Source organism: Canis lupus, chromosome 14 (genome assembly GCF_003254725.2).
Source record: "Canis lupus dingo isolate Sandy chromosome 14, ASM325472v2, whole genome shotgun sequence".
Taxonomy (NCBI): Eukaryota; Metazoa; Chordata; class Mammalia; order Carnivora; family Canidae; genus Canis; species Canis lupus.
The window spans coordinates 11,759,150-11,784,185 of NC_064256.1; the positions used below are offsets into that span (position 1 = coordinate 11,759,150).

A 25,036-nucleotide genomic window follows, 5' to 3' on the forward strand; every position below is an offset into this window, starting at 1 on the left:
CAACCTTGGCTGCGACGAGATCACGGAGAGGACAGCTCCAGGGGACCACGCTCCTGTTACTACACGCTGCACCGTGCAAGGGAGGTTGAGGGATTCGCCAAAGGATAAGCCAGGTGCACATTCTGTGGTAGGTTTCTGGAAATTTGGAGCGTTTCCCTCCGCCTCCGCGCAAGCCGTCGGCGGTCGTCAAGGCAGGAACCCATTCGCAAGACGGAAGCCGCCCAACAGCTCCTTCCTGCAGCGCCTGCTCCGGACTCCGGTGTACTCACTGCGCAGGCGTCGATCCCCCCCCCCCCCCCCGGAATGGGCGGGGCACAGCCTCCGCCGGGTGGAGATCGCGAGGGGGGCGGGAGCTGCTTCCAAGGTGATAGTGTGGCGGCCTCGGCGCTGGATTGAGCGGGTCTGAGCCGGGTTCCCAGAGGGCTGCGCGTCCCCGGCCCGTCGGCGCTGTCATGGCGGGTGTGCTGAAGAAGGTGAGGCGAATGGAGGTCACTGCTGGGTTTTAGACCGTGGGGGTAGAGTCAGCCCGAAAGCCCCTCACCCCGCGGTGGTGGCGGGAACTGGCGCGGGATGGCCGAGGCTGTTGGGCGGACTCGTTCTGCTGTGGCCTCAGGGAGGACGCACTCCGTAGCCCCGTTCTCCAGCCTAGTGGCTCCGAGAGACCGACAGCTGTTTTTAGGTCGGTAGTAGCCGGGGCGGGGGTGGGGGGTGGGGGGTGGTAGGTCTCTCCTTCCTTAGCGTGGCGGGCGCGCGGAATTGTAAACAGCTTGAATCGTGTTTTGTTTTTGAACAGACCACCGGCCTTGTGGGATTGGCTGTATGTGAGAGCCCACACGAGGTACGTTCCGTGCTGCTCCATTCCCGGATTCCCCAGGACGACCAGAACCCTGTGACCCTGGTAGAAAGGGCAGCGGGGTGCGGATATTTCAAGCCCCAAATCACAGGCCGGCCTGAGAGCCGCCTTGAGACCAGAACAGGGTCTCTCTCTCCTTTGTCGATGGGTCCCGTGCGCGTGCGTCTGCGCCTGCGCGTTCCATGACCTCGTTCTTTTTTTTTTTTTTTTTTTAAGATTTTATTTATTTATTCATGGGAGAGAGAGAGAGGCAGAGATACAGGCAGAGGGAGAAGCAGGCTCCATGCGGGGAGCTCGACCTGGGACTCCAGGATCACACCTCAGGCTGCAGGCGGCGCTAAGCCGCTGTGCCACCGGGACCGCCCCATGACCTCGTTCTTAAGTCCCTTTTCTTGCTGAGTTTTTCCGTAGGCTTCTCGTGCCTTCACCTGTCCCGTTATGAGTACCCTCCCATACCTGTGTCTCCATGTTCCACCGCCCCCCACGCCCGCCTTGCCTTACCGCGTCTATCGCTCTAGCAGTTAACCCCTTGCGTCATCAGTGGGTCTTTCCCATCGGTCTTCAGAATGCTTCCATCTGAAAAGACTAAAGACCTCCCTCGCTCCTTTCAGTAATCACAGCATCTCTCTCCTTCCTTTTATAGATAACTCCAAAGAGTTATCTGGACTTAACTGTCTCCAGTTTCTCTTACTCCCTTTTGAATTCACTCCACCCAGACTTGGCTAGAACCGCTCTTTTCAAGGTCACCATGATTTCTGTGCTGCTGAATCGAATGGTCAGCTCACGTTTCTCATCTTAATTGACTCAGTAGCCGCACCGGCGACTTTTGGCACCGTCTCCATCAAGCGCTTCTGTGCTTGGGAATTCACCTAGTCTTCTGTTTTTTGTCCGTCCCCCCCCCCCCCCCCCCCCCCCCGCCCCCTTACTCTCATTGACTTTTCCCTTTCTGGTTATTTCTCATATCCCCACTTAGGAATTTTGGAGTTCTTAGACTTAGTTTTTGGAACTTTTCTCTATTTATGTTTGTCTCCTTGTCTGGACTCAATTTAGTGGTTTTAAATACTACCTATACACTGATAACTGTTAAATATCTGTATTGGGCACTGACCTCTGAGAGTCTTGTATATTTAATTGCTGAGTGGATATCTTCACTTGAATGTCAGACCAGCAACCCAAACTAAACACCCAAAATTGTGTTCCTATTCTTCTCCCTAAAAAATGCTTTTCTCTCAGGCTTGCTCACCTCAATGAATGGCAGTTTCATTCTTGTGTTGACTGAGTTCAAAAACCTTGAAATCACGTCTAATTTCTTATTTATTTATTCATATGTATATTGTGAATATATATGAATGAAACTAGGTGTTAGTACCTATGGATTTTGTACAATGAAATACAAAGAATTCTTTATATAATGTATGTATATTTGTGATTATATTTACTATTTATGAACTCTTGTGAATTATGATCTGGTGTAACAGTTTCTTACCATGTAGCTTTACTACTAACTGCTGTATGTGAACTTGAAGTTCATTGTGCTTTAAGTTCAGTTCTCTTGTTCCTTTTCTTTTAAGCCTGTGTGAAACCTTCATTTTCATGACCAACTCAGTCACCATAAGCTGAAGTATTATGACTACATTTAGTTAAATTTGATCATTCCGATAATCATTGCTTTTATATATTTTTTTACTTCTTCAGAAATTCAAATGAGAAAAATGGAAAAAAATCAATTTGTAGTGCTTAGGATTGCAATTTGAGAAGTAATGATTTAGTAAATGAGTTTATTTTCAAATAGATCATTAGCAATAAGTTAGAATGCAGTTTTATTTTTACTTGTTACCATACCTTTGGCTTATATACAACCTATGTTGTTAATGCAACATAAAAAGTATCCATTTTATACACTTGACCCTTGAATAACAGGTTTGAACTGCTTGGGTCCACTTATGTACATATATTTTTCAGTAAATACAGTATAGTATTGTAAATGTATTTTCCTTAAATGATCTGCTTTTTTTTTTTTTTAAGATTTTATTTATTTATTCATTAGAGACTTAGAGAGGCAGAGACAGAGGCAGAGGCAGAGGGAAAAGGAGGCTCCCCGCAGGGAGCCTGATGCAGGACTACATCCCAGGACCCCAGGATCACACCCTGAGCTTAAGGCAGGTGCTCAACCACTGAGCCACCTAGGTGTCCCTCATGATTTTCATAATAACATCTTTTCCCTAGCTTACTTTATTGTAAGAATATAATATGTGATAACATACAACATATAAAGTATGTGTTAACTGTTTATGTTATTGGTCAGGCATATTCGTTATTGGTCAGGTTTTGGGGGAGTCATAAGTTATATGTGGATTTTCAGCCATGCCAGTGATAGGCTCTCTAACCTCAGCGTTGTTCAAGGGTCAACTGTACTCACAGTTTCCTTCAATTATAAAGGTAATAAGGCAAAGACATGAAGAAATTATAACAAGGAAGACTTAAATGCTTTTTAAAAAACAGATGTGAATCTTTTTGTAATTTGTGAGACTTTTTAAAATGTTCTGTTGAATCTTTGATGATACTTTAAACTGGAAATGTATATGATTTGTCTTTTCAGAGGTTAAGAATATTGTACACAAAGATTCTTGATGTTCTTGAGCAAATTCCTAAAAACGCAGCATATAGAAAGTATACAGAACAGATTACAAATGAGAAGCTGAGTATGGTTAAAGCGGTAAGTAGCTGACTTGATTTTGTTTTCTTGGATTTATGGTTTCCAATGCACCATTAAAAAAAGTTAAATTGCTCCCCCCCCCACCCCCCCGCTCTTCTATTCTTCTGTGCTTTTCTTCCATCCTTTTTCCCTTTCATTCAGCAAATTCCTGTTTACTAATGTTTTCCATATGTAAGCCACTATTAAATACTGGAGTGAAAGAATAACATCATGTCCCTTCTCTAAGTTAACATTGTAGTACATCTCTTCTTTATCAAGTCCTTTGTTGATTGTTGACTTATCTATAGATATATCAGTCTTTACCTCTTTTTGTAGTTTCAGAGTAGAGAAAAATGAAAGTAGAACACAAAAAATGTATGTTGTGTTTAAACAAAACGGTTAGAAAAAACTTGAAAAATGCTTATTACAGAGAGGGTCAAGTTAGTCTCTTAATTACCAAAAATTATATCTTTGTTGGACAGCCCTGGTGGCTCAGTGTTTTAGTGCCGCCTTCCGCCCAGGGTGTGATCCTGGAGACCCGGGATCCAGTCCCACATCAGGCTCCCTGCATGGAGCTTGCTTCTCCCTCTGCCTGTGTCTCTGCCTCTCTCTCTCTCTCTCTCTGTGTATCTCTCATGAATAAATAAATAAAATATTTAAAAAAAAGAAAACATAATTACTTTATTAAAAAAATTATCATTGTTATGAACTGACTGTGTTCCCTGCCAAATTATATGTTGAAGCCCTAACCCCCCAGGGTGGCTGGAACATCTATAGAGGTAATTAAGGTTGATGAGGTCATAAGATTGGCCCTGATTCAATAGGATTAGTGTCCTTATAAGAGACAGCTCTCTCTGCCATATGAGAACACAAGAAAAAAGGTAGCTGTCTGCAAGCCAGAAAGAGAGCTCTCATCAGAAACTGACCCTTTTGGACCTTAATTTTGGACTAGCAGTCTCCAGAGCTGTGAGAAAATAATTTTTTGTTGTTGAAGCCGCACAGTCTTTGGTATTTTATTGGCAGCCCTAGCAGACTAATACAAGCATTTTACAGGTCTAAATCAAAGTCCTTAGCTAGACATACCATAGACTGCTGCTAGTTCTTTTATGCCAAACTATATTGCACTTTTGTGCAATTAAAATTTTAAAGTATTACATTTTCACACTAGCAATTATTCACGGACTTCTGTAATTATCCAAAAGTGTTTATAAACTCTAAAAGTAATTTACATATATGTAATAAGTGACCCTATTATATTTTTCTTATTATTAGGTTACCAAAGTGAATAATTATTTTTCCTTAGGGATATGGCAAAACAATGAAATTTGATTTGAAACTTTTATTCTTAGCTTGGCAGTTCTGAAAGTAACTTACAAAGTCTCTAGGGGAAGGTTCAGCATTTATTTTGATTTCATGTTTTCTTTCTGTCTTTTCTTTTTTTTAAAGATTTTATTTATTCATGACAGACACACAGAGAGAGAGAGGCAGAGACACAGGCAGAGGGAGAAGCAGGCTCCACGCAGGGAGCTGGACATGGGACTCGATCCCGGGTCTCCAGGATGGTACCCTGGGCTGAAGGCGGCGCCAAACCACTGGGCCATCAGGGCTGCCTGATTTCATGTTTTCCTTAAGGAAAACGAACTGGTGCATATTTTCCCATCACTGAGTAAGAAATTTCCTTTTTTCTTTTCATGAAGTAAAGCTCTTTCAACATTTTGAATCTTTCCCTGCTTTCCTTCTCTATAACCTTATTCTGCTTTATCACTTTTTTTCTTGTTTTAGCCTTTCATTTTGTTATCTTCCAGATAGCCTCAAAATGTATTTAGCTTATTCCTATCTTAAAAATAGAACTGTTATATTTATATCTTCTTTTACTTCTGCCCTATTTTTCTTTTCTCTCTTAACCATTGTCAACCAAAGAATAGCTTACTGTCATTACTTTCACTTACTAGTTCTAAAATAGTTTTCTCTGACTGGGCTTTTTCAGTTGCCTTGTAACTTAGTGGTCTGTATATAGTTCCATTATACTTCATTACGTGCCCCACACTGTGAATAGAGTGATTTTTTTCCCCCAATATATAAATCTGATCCAGATTCTTCCTGCTTAAAAACATTCTTATAGTTTCCTGGTTAGTGTTTCTCAGAGGCTGAATTTAAGAATGTTTGCTGAGTTAGTTGTATGAAACTCACCTCACTACTTCCATCTGCATGGCTCTGATGTACAGCCAGGTTTGGGAAACACTGGCTTACAGGATAAAGTCCTTAGCATGTATGGAAGGTGTCCCAAGATCTGACTCTGGGTTATCTTCTCAGTCTTACCTTGTCATTTCCTGTTTTATACCCTGTATTTCAGCAACCAAACTGCTGATAGTTATGTGAATTACATGCGATTTAATTTTGTGTTTCTTTGTTGTATTTTCTCTTCCCTCTAACTGGAATCCCCTTAGCTTATCTTTCTGGCACTTCTTACTCAGTTCTCAAGATGTGTTACTTCTCTCTGAAGCCTTTTCTTACTCTCCTAAATAGAGATTGAGAACTTCCTTGATTCTCTTCCATTGTACCTGTCACACTGTATTTTACTTATGTTTTATATTCTGGTCTATAAATTACTTTTGATTGATGATTGCATTCATCTTTGTATCCCAAGAATCTAGCATAGTACCTGGTGCTTATATAAGGTCCCATAGAAATGTTTGTTTATCCAAAAGGCTAAATACAAATAGTTTTTAACAACCTCAGGTACTGCATGATAGTTTATCACCAATTCCTGTTTTTGGTAGAATGATTACAGATTTTTAACCCTCAATAGAGTCCCACACAAAGTCTTTAGTAAATCTTGTTATGATTATAAAACATCTACTTACTAAGCCTAAAATGGAAATAAAAGTAAATATTTTTTCAGATTACACTAGGGAGATAGAATATTGGTGAAAAGTATTGGTTTGTGGCCTGTCCAAAATTTTCTTCTCAGCTCTAATACTTATTTGCTGAGTGACTGTTGGCATATTGTCCATTTCTCTTAGTTTCCTCATCTAAAACTTGGGTATAATAATACCTGCCTGAACACTTGTTAGGACTGAATGAGATAATATATGTAAAATATATGTAAACCATATACTGATCACGCTTAACGTATGTGATGGTAGCTTATTAAGCTTATTAAGCTTAATGACATTCTGCCATTGGTAAATAGAAGTCATCGTATTGACTTAGCTTCAATAAGACAAATTTTGAATTGTCTTCCTACCACAGGATTCTCTTGAGTTGAAATTACTGTTGAACATTCCTTGCCTTCTTTTCTTCAGTCTCCTAGATCTCTTAACAATGACCAGCTTCCCTGTTTTGTTTTCAAATTTTGGCTTTAAGACTCCGTTAATTCTGAGGTAAACAGTCTTTCTCAGACATGTTCATCTGCTTCCCCTTCCTTCTTTTCCAACTATTTTTACTTATTCAAGGAACACTGAATGCCGTTCTATGCCATGTATGCCTGTAGGCATGGAAGCTAGTGCCTCTATGACAATGAACAAAACATTAAAATCCCTGCCTTCTTGGAGATTACACATTCATGGTGGGAGGCAAAGAAGTAAGTAAATAAAGAAGTACATTACATAGCGTATAGAAGATAGTTAAAAACAGTGAAGGAAAATGAAAAGAGAGTGGGTATGTATCAAGTGGTGAGGGATATTACAGTATATATTTGTTTCCTGTGCCTGTTCTAATAAACTTGGTGGCTTAAAACAATAGGAATTTATTCTTTTACATTTCTGGAAGCCAGGATTCTAAAATTAGTATCAAAAGCCCAAATCAAGGTGTTGACAAGGCTGCATTCCCTTTAGAGATTCTAGGGTAGAATCTGTTTCTTGACTCTTCCAGCTCTGGTGGCTTTCAGTATTTCTTGGCTTATGGCCACATCACTCTAATCTCTGTCTCTGTAGTCACATTCCTTTCTCATCTATGCATAATTTCTCTCTGCCTCTGTTTAAAAGGACACCTGAAGTTGTATTTAGGGCCCACTTGGCTGATGTAGGATAATCTCTCTGTTTCAAGATTCTTAATCACAAAGTATTTGCCACACACGCTAACATTCATAGGTTTTAGGGATTAGCTCCTGTACTTTTGTGGGACATTATTTAGCCTACCACAGTATAAATTATTATCAAAGTTGTTCTAAGAAGGTGATATATGAACAAAGACTTGGATGGAAATGAAGGAACAAGCCATGCAGTTATCCCTGGTCAGCCAGCAGATGCCCTGAAGCAGGAACATGCCAATTCCTGTAGAAAATATCTTTTTTTTTTTTTTTTCCCCTTCTTTTCATTCTGTGAGCCAAAAAAATCATCCTCTTTATACTTTACTTACATATTTATAAGTATGTATAGAATATAGAACATGGTTTCTGGCTCTCACAAAGCTCAGTTTACTAGCAATAAATACATGTCATTGTATTTTTCTAGTACCTTTTTAGCATTACTTTAAAAAAAAAAATACCTTGTATTGAAGAACAATGTACATAAGGAAAGGAGCAGAAATCATAAATGTAGAGCTTGATAAATTTCCACAAGTCACACCCATATTAACACCAAATCAAAAAAGAGGACATTTCTAGAATGTCCAAACCTGCTTTTTCCCCTCTTAAAGATAACTACTCTTCTGACCTCTAACACCACAGATTCATTTTGCCTGGTTTTGTAACTTTTTTTTTTTTAGCTTTTTATAAATGGAATTATCAGTCCGTGTTCTTTTGTGTGTGGTTTCTTTCACTTAATATTATGTTTGAAAGAATCATCTATGTTCTTGCATATAGTTGTAATTTATATATTCTGACTGCTTTATAGTATTCTGTTATATCCAAATACTATGATTTATTTATTAATTCTCTATATATCATTTGGATTCTAATTTGAGGTTATAATTTGTGCTGTTGTGAATTTTTTTCTTTAAGATTTTATTAATTTATTCATGAGAGACACACAGAGAGAGGCAGAGACATAGGCAGAGAGAGAAGCAGGCTCCATGCAGGGAGCCCCATGTGGGACTCCATCCTGGGACCGCAGGATTACGCTCTGGGCCAGAAGGCAGGCGCTCAACTGCTGAGCCATCCAGGCATCCCCTGCTGTGAATATTCTTAAACATGCCATTTGGTTAATGTATTATAAATTTCTGTTTGGTATATACCTAGGAATGGAATTCTGTGTCACAGGGTAGCATTTACCTCACATACTAATGCTCTCAGAGGAAATAGAGGAAATACTAAGAAAATAAAGTAGTATTTTAAAATCTGTATTTTAGAAAGACTAAATGGATATCATATTTCTTAATCTTGATCAGCAGTTAATATTAAGACAGAAAAGCAATAAAAATAGAGAGATTAGACTTTCCACCAGATAGTTGGCAAACATTAGTAAGGGTATAATGAAAGAAAAACTATGTTTGCTATAATAAGTGCTATTTTATATTCGTGTCTTTTTAATTAGGATGTTGAAACATTCAGATATTGTGTTCCTTTTTTTAAATCTTTTTTTTTCCCTTAAACTATAGGAACCAGATGTTAAGAAACTAGAAGACCAACTTCAGGGTGGCCAACTAGAAGAGGTGATTCTTCAGGTAAGAAAAAGTTGACTGTTTAGATGTTTGGCTTTAAATGGTCAGAGGCACTGTGCTTAAGAGACACAAAATTGACATCTCAGAAAAAAAGGAAAACTAAGTTTCTTTCTTTATGTCAGCTCTCAATACAAGAATAATTACATATAGGAAATACTTCAATTATGTACATGTCAATTAAATATCAGTAATTTTAACTTGAATTTATGAGGCTTCTGTTGGAAATTTGGAGTTTAATACACCTTGAATTTCATCAGCGTGTTTTTGTTAGCCTTTAGTTCAAAGGAGTAACACAATAATACTGTTATTTGAATAATTTTATCTTTTTAGATAGAAATACTTTTATATATTAAGGGCTTAGCATATTTTTAATATGGAGAAATACAGATATTTTGAACCATAAAATCATAAAATTAAAATGTATTTTTGACTTTTAGATTAAAATATCTATGCCTTTTTTTTTAAGTCGTGCATTTTTCCCCCCAATTATAAGTAAGGTTAAACTTAAAATATGTTCCTGTATTTTGTGTTTTATAAATTCTATAATTAATCTTTTAATTCTATCATTTGTTTTTAATGTTTTTCTTCTATATTTCTTTTGCGTGTTTTTTAAAATAAGAGAGATTAACTTTAAACTCTTGCAATATTATTTGAACTTTTTTAGTCTTTTCTTTGCCTTTTGACTTCAACTGAATATTTTCTTTCATATATAGAGAAAGAAATATATTTTCTTATATATATTTCTTTCATATATTTTTTAAAATTTTTACTTGGTCAAATCACTCTCCCCCTTTGCCTCACCACTTCAGCTCCCCCTCCCATATTATAGGTTTAGATGTCTACCCTTATAAGCCACCTGATATTCAATTGTTTCATTTAATTTGTACATTTTGTATGTTTTAAAAACAGTTATTTTTTGAGTTTTATTAAAAGACAAATGAAAGGTGATTAGGGAGGTATATCACCAATAGACATGATATATAAATTCAGAAGAATTGTTAGATGGCTCTGTTAAAAAGAGGAATAGGGCATTTACACAGTTTTTTGAATGTAGACTCAATCATTCAAAGGCCTTCTATTCATTTGCCAGCTGTTGTACCATGTGGGAACTTGCTGCTAACTTATTATTGTCCTTTTTCTGTTCCTCTTTCTTTTCTGTCAGATTTTACTTTGATCATGACTTTAGTTTAACTGATAAACTAATTTATCATGCAGTTATAGACTCAGGGTACAGTTAGGTATTTTTAAATCAGCTGTGCAGTTCTCCACATTTTCACAGACAGTATTAAGGTTAAATTTTAATAATGTTTTACTTAACCTAATATATTTAAAATATTTTGAAACATATAAAAATATTGATATATCTCACATTCTCTTTTTATTCTAAGTCTTTAAAATCTTCTGTATGTTTTATACTTGCAGATCTGAATTTGTTTTTTTTTTTTTAAAGATTTTATTTATTTATTCATAGAGACACAGAGAGAGAATGAGAGGCAGAGACACAGGCAGAGGGAGAAGCAGGCTCCGTGCAGAGAGCTTGACGTGGGACTCGATCCAGGGTCTCCAGATCTGCTGGCTGCCCAGCAGATCTGAATTTGAACTAGCTGCATCTCAAGTGCTTACTGAATAGTCACATGTAGGTAGTAGCTACCATTTTGGACAGCCCATTTCTAGAGGGATAGTAAATAAGGTAAAGGTACTGTGTTAGAAGCCCAGGAAGAAGGAAGGAGTAGGTAACAGGGGTCACGTGTACCTGGGTCCAGCTACCTGAAATGGATTGACCTTAGTGATATTCAGGGTCAGGTACCCTCCCTACACTACACAATGCCTTGGAGGCTTAAAGAAAGCATGAATGGTCAAGAGACCCAAGCCAAAGAGCAGTCAGGGAAACAGCCATCTTTAGGGATATTTTTAATCAATATTTATGCTGTTTTCTCATTTCAGCATCAGTAAATCCCTCTACCCTCAGATTTCTGTTAATGTACTTTTTAACTCACTGTTTATTTTAGACTGTTACTGGAAACATAGATGCGCTATTTGGCACCACTGGCATTAGATGAAGCATTGCCTTTTCTATAGAATTACAGCTTGTGGGATCCCTGAGTGGCTCAGCAGTTTAACACCACCTTCAGCCCAGGGCATGATCCTGGAGTCCTGCGATTGAGTCCCACATCAGGCTTCCTGCATGGAGCCTGCTGCTCCCTCTGCCTGTGTCTCTGCCTCTCTGTCTCTCGTGAATAAATAAATAAATAAAAATCTTAAAAAAAAAAAAAAAAGAATTCCAGCCTGTGACAGACTCTGGCACTTACTCTGTATTTGAATTCCTTCTCTGACATCCTGACAAGTGTTCTTCTAAATTGGCCAGAGTTGTCTTAGGTCTTTTTGTTGTATAAAAAAATGTGAAATAAAAAGATAAAAATGTCAAATATTTATAAATTTGTTTGAAGAAAAAAGGTAAATGTAACTTAATGTAAGGAAGTTAATTCAGTCAGTAATTTTTGTGCGCCTATGATATTCTGCATTCCATAGATCACTGTTTTACAAACTGTGGGTCTCAAGTGGTTATGGGTCAAGAAATCAGTTAGATGGGTTGTGCCTAGCATTTAAAAAATATAATAGAAAATAATGTGTCATAGCTAGTAAAGGTAATGATATTTTTAGTTTTGTTTCATTCATACGTGTGTATTTTAGATCCCTTAGAATTTGTTTGTTGTATTTTACTGTGGGCCATGATAAAATAGTTTGAAAGCCATTGACATAGATACTTCTTATTCCCAAAGAATTTATAGTCTAATGGCAAAACAGACAATTAAGATTGAAAATTCACCAGGTAAACGTTTGAACATTCTAATAGCAAATTTTAATCAAATAGAAAAAGATCAGGGGATCCCTGGGTGGCGCAGCGGTTTGGCGCCTCCGTTTGGCCCAGGGCGCGACCCTGGAGACCTGGGATCGAATCCCACGTCGGGCTCCCGGTGCATGGAGCCTGCTTCTCCCTCTGCCTGTGTCTCTGCCTCTCTCTCTCTCACTGTGTGCCTATCATAAATAAATAAAAAAATTAAAGAAAAAAAAATTTAAAAAAAGAAAAAGATCAAAAGCTATCCTTTCTAACTCATGGTTGTCTAGCTATGAGAATTAAGGTAATTTTATTAATAATGTTCAACATTTGATGGTAGAACAGCTTATTAGATATTAATATGAAAATAGTTCTAATTATATTTCAGTCATTAGCTATGATAAATATCTGTTAATCAGTGTAATCAACTGATCTTTTAAAAATTTTTATTAACAGGCTGAAAATGAATTAAGTCTGGCAAGAAAAATGATACAGTGGAAACCATGGGAGCCTTTAGTGGAAGAGCCTCCTGCCAACCAATGGAAATGGCCAATATAATCATCATTAAATGACTAGTGTGTTGATGGGAAATGGATGTAATTAAATGTTCTGTTATATTAAAAAAATATTTCCATATTATTGACATCTTACAATCAAGAAAACTAATACAGAATATATTTAGGAGACTTGTTAAAATTAATGACTATGGTAGTAGGGTCTTATGAATTCAGTTTTGACATGTAAAACATTCATTCAAATTATTTCAAAGATGTTCTCTCTCTCTCTTTTTTTTTTTTTTTTGGTTTTGTGTTTTATTATGTATTTCAGAGAGGCTGTGTAAATATTTGAAAATTAATTGGAAAAATCCCCATAGATTTTCAATGCAGAGACCATAATCATAATGTGAAATATTAGTAGTAGTATCTTCAGCACATCATTTAGTGGTTTTTGTCCTGAAAAAAACAGATGAGATACTTAATTATTGTTTAGACAAATTTATACGTCACTAAAGAGAAGTAGTAAGAGTAAAAGCCGTCAAATTATAGTTGTACAGTTGAGGAAATTTATTTGGTATTTGAAAGATTTATTTATAGTGGGAATTGGAAAAACTTTTCCTTCTGTCTCATTTAAAGAAGTTAACTTTTTGTTATTTAGCCTTTAGTTTTCTTGATCAACCAAAGTACTTCAGGATAGAGATAGAATTTATGTAAAAGGAGAGACACCAAGAGTTTCTTTATCTGACCTATGGATAAGTTTATATCCAGAGCATTCAGTCATACATGGGTTATAACTTCAAAGTGGAATCATTAAGTTTTCACTAAGTTCCAATATGAATGCAGTTGGCTATCAAACTTTTTTTCTTTTCTTTCTTTTCTTTTCTTTTCTTTTCTTTTCTTTTCTTTTCTTTTCTTTTCTTTTCTTTTCTTTTCTTCTTTTCCTCTTTTTTTTTTTTTAAAGATTTATTTAATTATTCAGAGAGAGAGCAAGAGTGGGGCAGAGACACAGGCAGCGGCAGAAGCAGGCTCCATGCAGGAAGCCCGACGTGGGACTCAATCCCTGGTCTCCATGATCATGCCCTAGGCTGCAGGCAGCGCTAAACCGCTGTGCCACCAGGGCTGCCCCACCCATGGTTTTTTAGTGCCATCGTGAACTCTATGACTAAGTGGAGGCACATTGTCAACTTCTCAGATTGACCTATTTCCTTCTTTGAAAAAGAAGTAGAACTTGTGATTTATAACTTCCTTTTCAGTTCTGACATTTGCTTTAAATATAATACAGTATAAATGTAAAAAATACATGAATCTAAAGCATATCAACATAAATACTTGCAAGCAAATTTCCTAACCAATCCTTTTTTTTAGTCCTTTGAGCACATAAAAACAGGAAGATAGCTTGATGTGGCTTTATCAGACTTTTTAGCTCCACTTATTCCACGATTCTTGGGTGTCATATATTTTACCACCAGAGCTCCCATAGCTGTTAATAAAAAGGGACCATATTGATGTTTGCATTAGAAATGCTAGTGGTAGAATAATAACAATATAATAATAGTAGCTAATATTTGTTCATGTTTGCCAGGCACTCTTCTAATTACTTGACTAATTTCACTCTTAAATATGCACTACTCATAAAAGTGTGATCCTGCAAATGATCTGTATTTCTCCAGATAAGGAAACCAGAATTCAGTGTGAGTAGTGCTCTCCTACAACTGTAGGCACCTGTAGGCAATGTGAACACCTTGGAAAAATAGGCAAAGAAATGGTATAATAATCACCAAAGTCTCATAGCTAGTAAGATGTGGAGCTAAATTTTGAACCTGGACAGTCTTGCTCCAGAACTCCCGTTCCTAACTATTATTTTTTTATGAATATTCTTGGGTTGCTGTCACTCCTGCCTGTACCATCTGGGCTGTACCAAAAGAGCCTATTTCCTGCTTTCTTGATTTGTTTTGTCCAAATAAGTATAAAAAATATGAACAGCGGTAGTAAACTGGATTTCATTTTGTGCAAAAATCTTCATATGGATTATAGGTAGATAATGTTAACGGGATAGGCGTTTAAAAGGCATTGCCCTGTGGTCCATGTTTTTACATTTACTAACTGCTATTCCCAACTGCCCATACAAACTTACACCTGATAGTTTTTACTCTTTCAAATGTTTTCTGGTTGCTTCCTCTAACTTCCAGAGTAAGCTTTCCTGATTGCTTTACAAATGATTCCCATTTAAAGATCTTCAGGGTTGCTGAGAGGCTTCTAGACTAATTTAAGTAACTTTCAAAATGGCCCATTTCAGTTCCTCCTAGGTTTCTCACGTTTCATTCAGATTCACCCACCAATCAGCAAAATACATCAGACACTTCAAAAGAAAAAGAAGCAATCAATTTGAGCTTTGCAGACAAGAAAATGGCAGCAAAGTTGATACATACTCTGAGTGCAGAATATTCAAATTTCTCCCATTCTTTTCTTTGGAGTGGGAATGATTTATATCTAAGATGATGGTACAATTTATCATTCAACCTGGTTTTGAGAGAAAAATGAAGTATTAATAATTTCATAAAGGTAACAGGTATAAACTATGAGTACCATGGACAAGCAGAGTATGTGACATCCACTGGAGTAATGCTCAGTGTTGAGGCCTGCCATCCATTCTACACCAGAAGTTGGGGAAGTAGTCCTATCTGAATAGAAAGGATGTGATGTCAGCAGTGGCAGCTATTGTGAGCCACTAGGCCTCAGGTTTCATTGTGTTCCTTCATTTTCTATTCTCTCTTATTCTACTCTGATCCCCTCCTCCAACCCCCAGGTTCTCAAAATTGGGGAATGGAAGAAAAGGAGTTTATCTTTGTCATCTTTTCTAATCCTAAAATGCAGTTAGAGAAGTGAAGCTAATTGAGGTTTTTTGCTGCTATTATAATGAGAATTAAGATACTAGAAAAAAGTGAGAGCAGTCTTCTGTCAAATGGAATTCAAGATTCTTTCTTAGCTAACTTTGGGACCTACTATAATGGGAAGGCTTACTTTGTTGCAATCAGAAGTTAAGTCTTCACCTGATGCTTTGGCAGGCTTTTCAAATATTCCCTTTGGGCCAGCTCTTATAATTCCTTTTAACCACCAAGATGGTATTCCAAATAGTCTATGTTCTGTTATCCAGGAACTCTCCCATGAAGTCAAAGTGATCAGTTTCACTGTTCTCAGAAGCCTAGATCTTCAGGTCTTGGAGAACCTTGCTTCACATGTGCTCCAACTACAGAGCAGACATAGAGTCTGTATGTCACTTCCTCAATTAGCTACATCAGGCCTCTCAATCACTGGAAGACAAATGGCTACCCTCATGTTTTCTCTGTCAAACGGAGGAAGTCAACAATGTTCTGTGTAAGAAAATGCCCATGTCTTGGCTAATGTCAGCCATTTACCTCCCCGGTTGCATGGTTACATAAGCAAATAGAAGTTAAAGAAACCTATGCACATGTGTTCTGGGATCTAGGATGAAGTAGCAAATCATGAAACATAATAAGCATTTTCCATCTGAGGGTAGAGTTTCCTTTAAAACTCCATACTTAATGTTATTTCGGCCTATGCTACCATAATAGTAATGTTTTGAGAAAAAGGTAAATAAGATAGCAGTTTGGCTTGCAGGAGGATGAAGAGGTTTATTTTTAATAGAATTCAAAAGAAATCAAAGTGGGGATGTGATATGTGCTTTGAATTATTGATGGGAACTGGAGAAATTTATTTAAAAATTTTTATTTAGAGAGAATAAGCCAAAACTCTAGTTAGTGAAGGAAAGTAGTGAGAAAAATAGTGAATTAGAATAGGCTGTCCCTAAGTCCTAGTCTTCACATGACAAAAGTTTTTGTTTTTTTGTTTTTTTTTTTTTGTGATAGTCACGAGAGAGAGACAGAGAGACAGAGAGAGAGAGAGGCAGAGACACAGGCAGAGGGAGAAGCAGGCTCCTGCAGGGAGCCCGATGTGGGATTCGATCCTGGGTCTCCAGGATCACGCCCTGGGCCAAAGGCCGGCGCTAAACCGCTGCCCCACCCAGGGACCTCCTAAGTTTGTTTCTTATTACATGTCTAATGAGGGACTTACATGTCTAATTAGGGACAGTTCTCGAATGAGTCACACAGGGATCTGGGCTGAGGATGATACCACTTCAACACATGCTTCCATAACCTAGGGCAGCGAGAAGGGAACATACCAATCACACATAGAAACAAAAAGGAAAAAAATTTTTTTGAATTTGACATGAACTCCTAAATTAGCTTGCCATGCATTGCTAATGAGTTTTCAAAGTAATCTTTAGGTTTATATTAGTAGCTAATTTTTTGTAGTGTGCTGAAATGTAATTTATGATGGATTAGCTTCTTTATATGATTCTGTAAATGAAAAGCATTATAGAGATTCTTTTTTCGGACTTCTCATGATCTTCAAATATGTTTTTTTTCAGGTGAACATTTTAGGCATTTCTAAAGATAAACATTACTATTTTATGACAGAATATTTCATTTTACTCTCTTTTTCTATAACTGGAATGTTGATTCCTTTTCTCAGAGTAAAACCAAACTTTTTTCATAACTCATTTGGAAGCAAAATCTGACCTGAATTTACATAAAGTTATTTGTGGTCTTTATCTTACTTAATACATGATATGAGTATATTTTTGTACAGAATTCTTAATGTATTTGATTCTGGACTACTGCCCCAGACCTACTGACAGTAGAATATACAGTATAGGTTAGTATTTACCTTTCAAAAATCTGAAAAATCTGAATTCAGACACATCCGTCCCGGTTTCAGCAAAGGGACTATGGATCTGTATTTATATAGTCTCTAAACAAGAGACTATATCATACCTCACAGAGGTATGATACAAATTTAATCCAGTAGCATCATTTTTAGGTTTTCCAAAATCTAATATTTTTCTAATTCATTTATATCAAAATACATTTTAGCTTAGAGTAACAATGGGGAATACTTTGAGATGCTTGATTTCATAATGCCACTAGGTGGCATCTTTGTAAAAATAAAAGCACATTAAAAAAAGTGTTTATTGTGTAAATCAATACTGAGATAAAGGTAGATGTTTCATGAGAAATAAAGATAAATCATTTTGGGCAATAAATCCTAAGAAAGTGCAAAAGTATATTGTGAAAGGTAAAATATAAAATGAAATTTAAAAATTAATTTTCCACTTTCAGAATTGAATCTTTTTCCTATTGGTTATTTTCAGTTTGCATTCACGTTTATTTTGTATAACCAAACAACTATATATTTGTATGTTTATATATGAGTGTGTGTGTGAGAGAGAGAATGAGAGATTTTGATATGTAATAACCATTCCCACCTGCAGACACTACCTCAGAAGCCTACCAATTAAGTTAGGCACATCTATTGTAAGATTGAGTTGTGTAAGATCATCTCCACAGCCAACTATAAACTAAAATATGAATATATTTTACAGAGGAGACCCAGAAAGGTGTTTAAAACCAATGAAATTCTCATTACTAGTAAAATTTAAGATTTACTTGGTTTACCCGTAAAGGACTAACACTAGCAGTTATATGAATGCTTCACCCTTCTTTCTCTGCTCTTTATGAATGTGTGAAGTCATGAAGTGATTTAAACACATCTGTTTTTATTAAAAACCATTATTAAAGCCAGTTATATTTGAAAATATAATGCATATTTTATATTGTTCTGGTAAGACATCTGCTATAAAATGGAATTAACACTGAAAAAATGACACTGGATATTAGGAAGTTATTGGGGAGATGAGAATGCAATTTCAGCAGAATAGTATAAATGAATGAAGATATTGAGTATTATGAAGAATAGACTTGTAATTATATACAACAAAATCTTTAATCACTTAATCTTACATGCTTTTTAAATATCAAAGGGTGTCATATTAGTCAATAAGATCCAACAGTACTTTAGAAGATTATTCACCATGACCAAGTGGGATTTATCCCCGGGATGCAAGGGTGGTTCAACACTCGTAAAACAATCAATGTGATAGATCACATCAACAAGAGAAAAAACAACCATATAATCCTCTCAATAGAGAAAGCATTTGACAAAATATGGCATCCATTCCTGACCCAAACTCAGAGTGTAGGAAGAGAGGGAACATTCCTCAGCATCTTAAAAGCCATCTATGAAAAGCCCACAGCAAATTTCATTCTCAGTGGGGAAACACTGAGAGCCTTTCCCCTAGGATCAGGAACACAACAGGGATGTCCACTCTCACCACTACTATTCAACATAGTACTAGCAGTCCTAGCCTCAGCAATCAGACAACAAAAAGAAATAAAAGGCATTCAAATTGGCAAAGAAGCAGTCAAACTCTCTCTCTGCAGATGACATGATATTGTGTATAGAAAACCCAAAAGACTCTACCCCAAGATTGCTAGAACTCACACAGCAATTCAGCAATGTGGCAGGATACAAAATTAATGCACAGAATTGAGTGGCATTTCTATATACTAACAATGAGACTGAAGAAAGAGAAATGAAGGAGTCAATCCCATTTATAATTGCACCCAAAAGCATAAGATACCTAGGAATAAACCTAACCAAAGAGGTAAAGGATCTATACCCTGAAAACTACAGAACACTTCTGAAAGAAATTGTGGAAGATGTAATGAAATGGAAAAACATTCCATGCTCATGGATTGGCAGAATTAATATTGTGAAAATGTCAATGTTACCCAGGGAAATTTACACATTTAATGCAATCCCTATCAAAATACCATGGACTTTCTTCACAGAGTTGGAAGAAATAATCTTAAGATTTGTATGGAATTGGAAAAGACCCCGAATAGCCAGGAGAATGTTGAAAAAGAAAGCCAATATTTGACAAAGCAAAGAAAGAATATCCACTAAAAAGGTATAGACTAAAAAGGTATAGTCTCTTCAATGAGTGGAGTTGGGAAAATTGGACATCCACATGCAGAAGAATGAAACTGTACCATTCTCTTACACCATACACAAAGATAAACTCAAAATGGTTGAAAGATCTAAATGTGAGACAAGAATCCATCAAAATCCTAGAGGAGAACACAGGCAACACCCTTTTTGAACTTGGCCACAGCAACTTCTTGCAAGATACATCTATGAAGGCAAGGGAAACAAAAGCAAAAATGAACTATTGGGACTTAATCAAGATAAAAAGCTTCTGCACAGCAAAAGAGTCAACAAAACTAAAAGACAACCTACAGAATGGGAGAAGATATTTGCAAATGACATTTCAGATAAAGGGCTAGTATCCTAGATCTATAAAGAACTTATTAAACTCAATGGCAAAGAAACAAACCATCCAATCATGAAATGGTCAGAAGACATGAACAATAATTTCACCAAAGAAGACGTACACATGGCTAACAAGCACATGAGAAAATGCTCTGCATCACTGGCCATCAGGGGAATGTAATATTACTCAACCATCAGAAGAGACGAATACCCACCATTTGCTTTGACATGGATGGAGGGTATTAGGCTGAGTCAAGTAAGTCAATCGGAGAAGGACAAACATCATATGGTTTCACTCATATGTGGAATATAAGAAATAGTAAAAGGGATTATAAGGGAAAGGAGGGGAACTGAGTGGGAAAAATTAGAAAGGAAACAAACCGTAAGAGAGTCCTAACTCTGGAAACCAAACAAAGGGTTTGGAAGGCGAGTTGGGTGGGGGCATGGGCAAACTGGGTGACAGGCACTAAAGAGGGCACTTGATGGGATGAGCCCTTGGTGTTATACTATATGTTGGCAAATTGAATTTAAATTAAAAAATGTAATAAAAATGCAAGAAATTAATAAAGACTACTGATAAGCTCAGTATTAGAGCTTACCTTTGAACAACAGAGGTTTGAACTACATAGGTCCACTTACACACATTTTTTAAAATAAATATAGTATAGTGCTCTAAATATATTTTCTCTCCCTTATGCTCTCTCTATGATCTCTCTAGCTTACCCTACTGGAAGAAATCAGTTTATAATATATGTAACATACAAAATAGGTGTTAATTGACCGTTACCAGAAGCCTTCAGCAATAACATAAACAGTAGGTGGTCAGTAGTTAAGATTTTGGGGAGTCAAAAGTTACGTGCAGATTTTGAAATACTCAAGGAGTTGGTGTCCCTTAACTCCCCACGCTGTTCAAGTTCAAATATATACTCCAAAAGTAATTTGGTGTTCGTAGCCAATATATACAGAGTAATCTCACAACACCATCAAAAACAATGAAAATGGTACAATAGAGTGGTTATCAATACACTTCCAACCAGATATGAAGTCTTCGTTCATCTTGAGAGCTACCGATATATGTAAAACTTGCTCTGTATTAAAAGATGTATAATACGGCAAGTCAGTGACCTATCTGCCCTCTTCATTTTGATAGACCACACTCGGTGATAGATCTGTTTTTAAAAAATTCCAAAAATATCCAATGACACATGAAACAAAATGATATAATCTTCAATAATTTTACTTAGTTGACTTATCTTAGATATCAACAGTACTAAAATCTGCCCAAAACTAATTAGAAAAAAGAAAATGCATTCTCACAAAAGAGAAGTTCTCCCCTGGTGGGGAAGCCAGCCTTAACCCAGTAAAAATCCATAATAGAGAACCAGGGGAAAAAGGAAAATAAAACTAAGATTTAGAGTAGTACATTTCCACTAGATCTGTGAATAAAGATACAATTTCTAATCCATAAAACATTTAATATCTTAATACAAAAGATTAGGAAAGTTCCATTTCAAAATACATTCTATTCAAAATGTATACACATTTTATACATTTCTTTTTTAAATATATATATATATTTATTTATTTATTGATGCTCGATTTGCCAACATATAGTATAACACCCAGTGCTCATCCGTCAAGTGCCCACTCTGCCTGTCATCCAGTCACTCCTCCCTGCACCTGCCTCCCCTTTCACTCCCCCTTGTTTTGCCACCTCACTTTCCCCCCTTTCTGTTATAATCTCTTTCATTATGTCTTATATTCCCCATATGACTGAAACCATATGATGATTGTCCTCCGATTGACTTACTTCACTCAGCATAATACCCTCCATCCACGTCGAAGCAAATGGTGGGTATCATCTCTTCTGATGGCTGAGTAATATTCCATTGTATGTATAGACCACATCTTCTTAATCCATTCATCTGTCGAAGGACATCGGAGAAGGACAAACATTATATGGTCATTCATTTGGGGAACATAAAAATTAGTGAAAGGGAATAAAGGGGAAAGGAGTGAAAATATCAGTGAGGGAGACAGAACATGAGAGACTCCTAACTCTGGGAAAGGAACAAGGGGTGGTGGAAGGGGAGGTGGGCAGGGGTTGGGGTGACTGGGTGATGGGCACTGAGGGGGGCACTTGACGGGACGAGCACTGGGTGTTATACTATATGTTGGCAAATTGAACTCCAATAAAAAGAAGGTATTAACTCTGCCATTGTAGAACAAAATGAAGCAGGGAAAACAAAAAACATAAAACAAAAACCCTATCTCATATATCTCCCAAAAGTAAATTGAGTATGCTGAAGGAAATCCAGAAGCAAAAAATATATCCAAGACATGTAATTGTAGAAATATGAAAATCAAAAAGGAAGAAACTTAAAAATGAACAGCCGGTAAAATATTGGAGTTAAGGTGGGAAAAGAGAAAAAATATTGGAATTTTTTAGCCTGATATATAAAAACGAATTGTAATGGAAAAAAGAAAAAAAAATTAAAATAGGGGTACCCTCTGGTTCTAGGTACCGTAAGTCCCTCGACTTCCCCTGGAGCTTTCCAGCGCTGCTCAGCCAAGAACTTGCTCTTCCCCGGTCCTTCCAGCTCGTCTTCTGGGGAGGGGGGAGGGGCCTGCTGTGCCGACTCTTAGGTGTGTGCACCTGGGGGAGCTGCCCCACCCCCCCGCCGGGTGCTTGACCCCGTGAGGCCCCTGTTCCCTGGTGGCTCCTCCCTCCCAGGCACACGGTGACACCAGGAGGAACGACAACACTGACAGCGGCCAGGTCCCCAGCCCTGGCGTCAGCTCCCGCAGTAACCGCCGCATCTCCCAGTCCGTACTGGCCTGGATGCTGGATGCTGGGGGGGTGGTGGTGAGGTGACCTGCACAACTGGGGGCGCCCGGGGCAGGAGCGTCCTCGCTGTCCTGGGCCCTCCCCGCCCCCGCCTGTCCCGGGGGGAGCGCAGGAGCCGGGCTGTGTCCCCCGCGCCCTGGGCTCCCGGCCTGCGCCTCCCGAGCTCCTCCCAGAGCCCCGCAGCCCCCTCCGCGCGGAGCCGCCGCCTGAGCTGCTCCCGGGGCCCCGCCGGCCTCGCGCTCCAGCCCTTGACCGAGCTCGGCCCGCGGTGTGGGGCGCTCTCCCCCGGGCGCACCTCCCCGTCAGTGCCCCCGGGAACCTGGAGCCCCACCGCCCCTCCCGGGATCCCGCCCGGTTCCCTGCTGAGCGCCTTTCGGTCTGTGAAGGATCCGGTGCGGATATTTAAAGTTCCCGCTGCTCCCGGGCGGGGCCTTCCGACCCCGAAGCTCCCCCGCCCCCAAACTTAGCCTGGCTTCTCTATTACCCTCTGCCTCCATCCTCCCACCCTGCTTGCCCCTCCCCCACTCAATATAAATATGATCTTTGAGAAAAAGTGTTAAGAGTGGAACTACCCTACAACCCAGCAATTGCACTACTAGGTGTTTACCAAAGGAATCTGCAAGCAACTGTATGTTTACAGCAGCACTATTAACAGTAGCCAGACTATGGAAAGAGCTCAAGTGTCCATCAGCTGATGAATGGATAAAGAAGATGTGCATATATGCATAATAGAATATTAATAAGCTATCAAAAAGAATGAAATCTTGCCATTTGCACTGATGTGGATGGAGCCAGAATGTATTACGCTAAGTGAAATAAGTCAGAGAAAGAAAAATACCACACAACTTCAGTCATATGTGGAATTTAGGAAACAAAACAGACAAACAGATGAGAAGGGGGGAAAGAGAGAAAGGGAAGCAAACCATAAAAGCCTCTTAATGAAAAAACAGAGTTGATGGAGGGAAGTGGGTGGCAGATGGACTAAATGGGTGATGGGTATTAAGAAGGGCACTTGTTCTGATGAGCACCGGGTGTTATATGTAAGTGATGAATCACTGCATTCTACTCTTGAAACCAAATTATACTCTATGTTAGCTAACTAGAATTTAAATAAAAATTTTAAAAAAGACTCCAAAATACCTTTTAATGGGAGTAAAACAGCATATACCACAGATGCCCATGAGGTGTCCAATAACAACTACAGCAGACACAGCAAATTAAGCCAGCATCTCAAACCATAGTCTCCAACATACTTTCCCAATTGACATTTCTTCTTTCCTAGAATAACAACTGCTGAAAAAGGGCCCAAGTGCCTACAAAACTCTTTTTGAACGTTCAGGTACCATCATAATTTCAAGCGCCAATAAATTCTGTAAGAGTAGTCTTTTCTGTTGTGAGATGTATGATGACAAACTTACAGACAAAGTTTTTTAAAGTTGAAATACTAAAATCAGGTAGTTCTACATAAAAGAAAAGATGCTTACTTTGAAAAAAAAAATCAGGTTTAAATCCTAGTGCCAGCACTTATTTTGTATTCCAATAATGTTATACAAAAACAAAACAAAACAAAAAAACCAAACTTATATCCTATCTTAAATCAAAATCAATTCCAGATGGCTTACAGATTTAGATGCAAAAGTGCTGGGAGAAAATACAGTTGAATAGTTTTAGTATGTTAATAAATAACATCTATGTATAACACTCCTGTGGGTTAAAATTTTCTTGGTTTTAAATTTACAGGTCCTGTAAATTGTGACATAATTATTTGGAAAAGTATCTTTGCAAACCTAAGTTAAGGATCTGAAATAAAATCATCCTGGATTTAGAATGGGCCTTTAAGCTAATAAGCAATGTCCTTATAAGAGAAAAAAGATTCAGCAGGACACAGGGACACTGAGAAAAAGGCCATGTGAAGATGGAGGCAAATATTCAAGTGAATATTTAATTATTAAATATTTATGAATATTGAAATATCCTTCCATACCTGGAATAAATCCCACCTGATCATGGTAGATGATCATTTTAATGTGTTGTTGAATATTGTTTGCTAATGTTTTGTTAGAGATTTTTCTACCCTTTTTTTTATCAGGGATATGGGTCTATAACTTTGGTGTCAGGTTAATGTTGATCTTGTGGAATGAATTTGGAAGCATTACTTCATCTAGTTTTTTGAAGTAGTTTAGGAAAAATAATTGTTAATTGTTAACTCTTCTTTAAGTGTTTGGTAGAATTCACCAATGAAGTCAACTAGTCTGTATTTTTGTTTGTTGGGAGTTATTTGATTAATGATTAATTTGTTAGTCTTGATCAGTCTACTTTGATTTTCTATTTCTTACTGATTTAGTCTTAGAAGATTGTATGTTTCTAGAAATGAATTCATTTCTTCCACGTTGTCCAACTTGTTGGTTTATAATTTTTCATAATATTCTCTTATAATCCATTGTATTTCTGT

General features: G+C 37.7%; 1 protein-coding gene and 1 long non-coding RNA gene across 3 annotated transcripts in view; one reads left to right on the forward strand and one right to left on the reverse strand.

Annotated features, from left to right (window-relative positions):
- The first annotated feature begins 310 nt into the window (after positions 1–310).
- On the forward strand, positions 311–12,624 carry NDUFA5 (NADH:ubiquinone oxidoreductase subunit A5). Of its 2 annotated transcripts, none has more exons than XR_007401978.1 (5): positions 311–473; positions 794–838; positions 3,453–3,569; positions 4,995–5,214; positions 9,087–9,153. XR_007401978.1 is itself a non-coding variant. In XM_025471519.3 (5 exons), exons 1-5 carry the CDS (start codon positions 453–455, stop codon positions 12,541–12,543), a joined length of 351 nt encoding a protein of 116 aa, XP_025327304.1. In that variant the 5' UTR covers positions 332–452; the 3' UTR covers positions 12,544–12,624. The 2 variants fall into 2 exon arrangements, 1 of the variants encoding a protein (XP_025327304.1); XM_025471519.3 differs by lacking the exon at positions 4,995–5,214 and adding an exon at positions 12,442–12,624 and having other exon boundaries at positions 332–473; positions 9,087–9,152.
- Positions 12,625–12,770: 146 nt separating this feature from the next.
- The window catches only part of LOC112675013 (uncharacterized), a 46,376-nt gene continuing 34,110 nt past the window's right edge, over positions 12,771–25,036 (reverse strand). Inside the window, exons 2-4 of the long non-coding RNA XR_003145716.3 lie at positions 16,575–16,658; positions 14,912–15,002; positions 12,771–12,938 (exon numbers count right to left, since the gene is read on the reverse strand). This is a non-coding gene — a long non-coding RNA (uncharacterized LOC112675013). The remainder of the gene's footprint in view (positions 12,939–14,911; positions 15,003–16,574; positions 16,659–25,036) is intronic.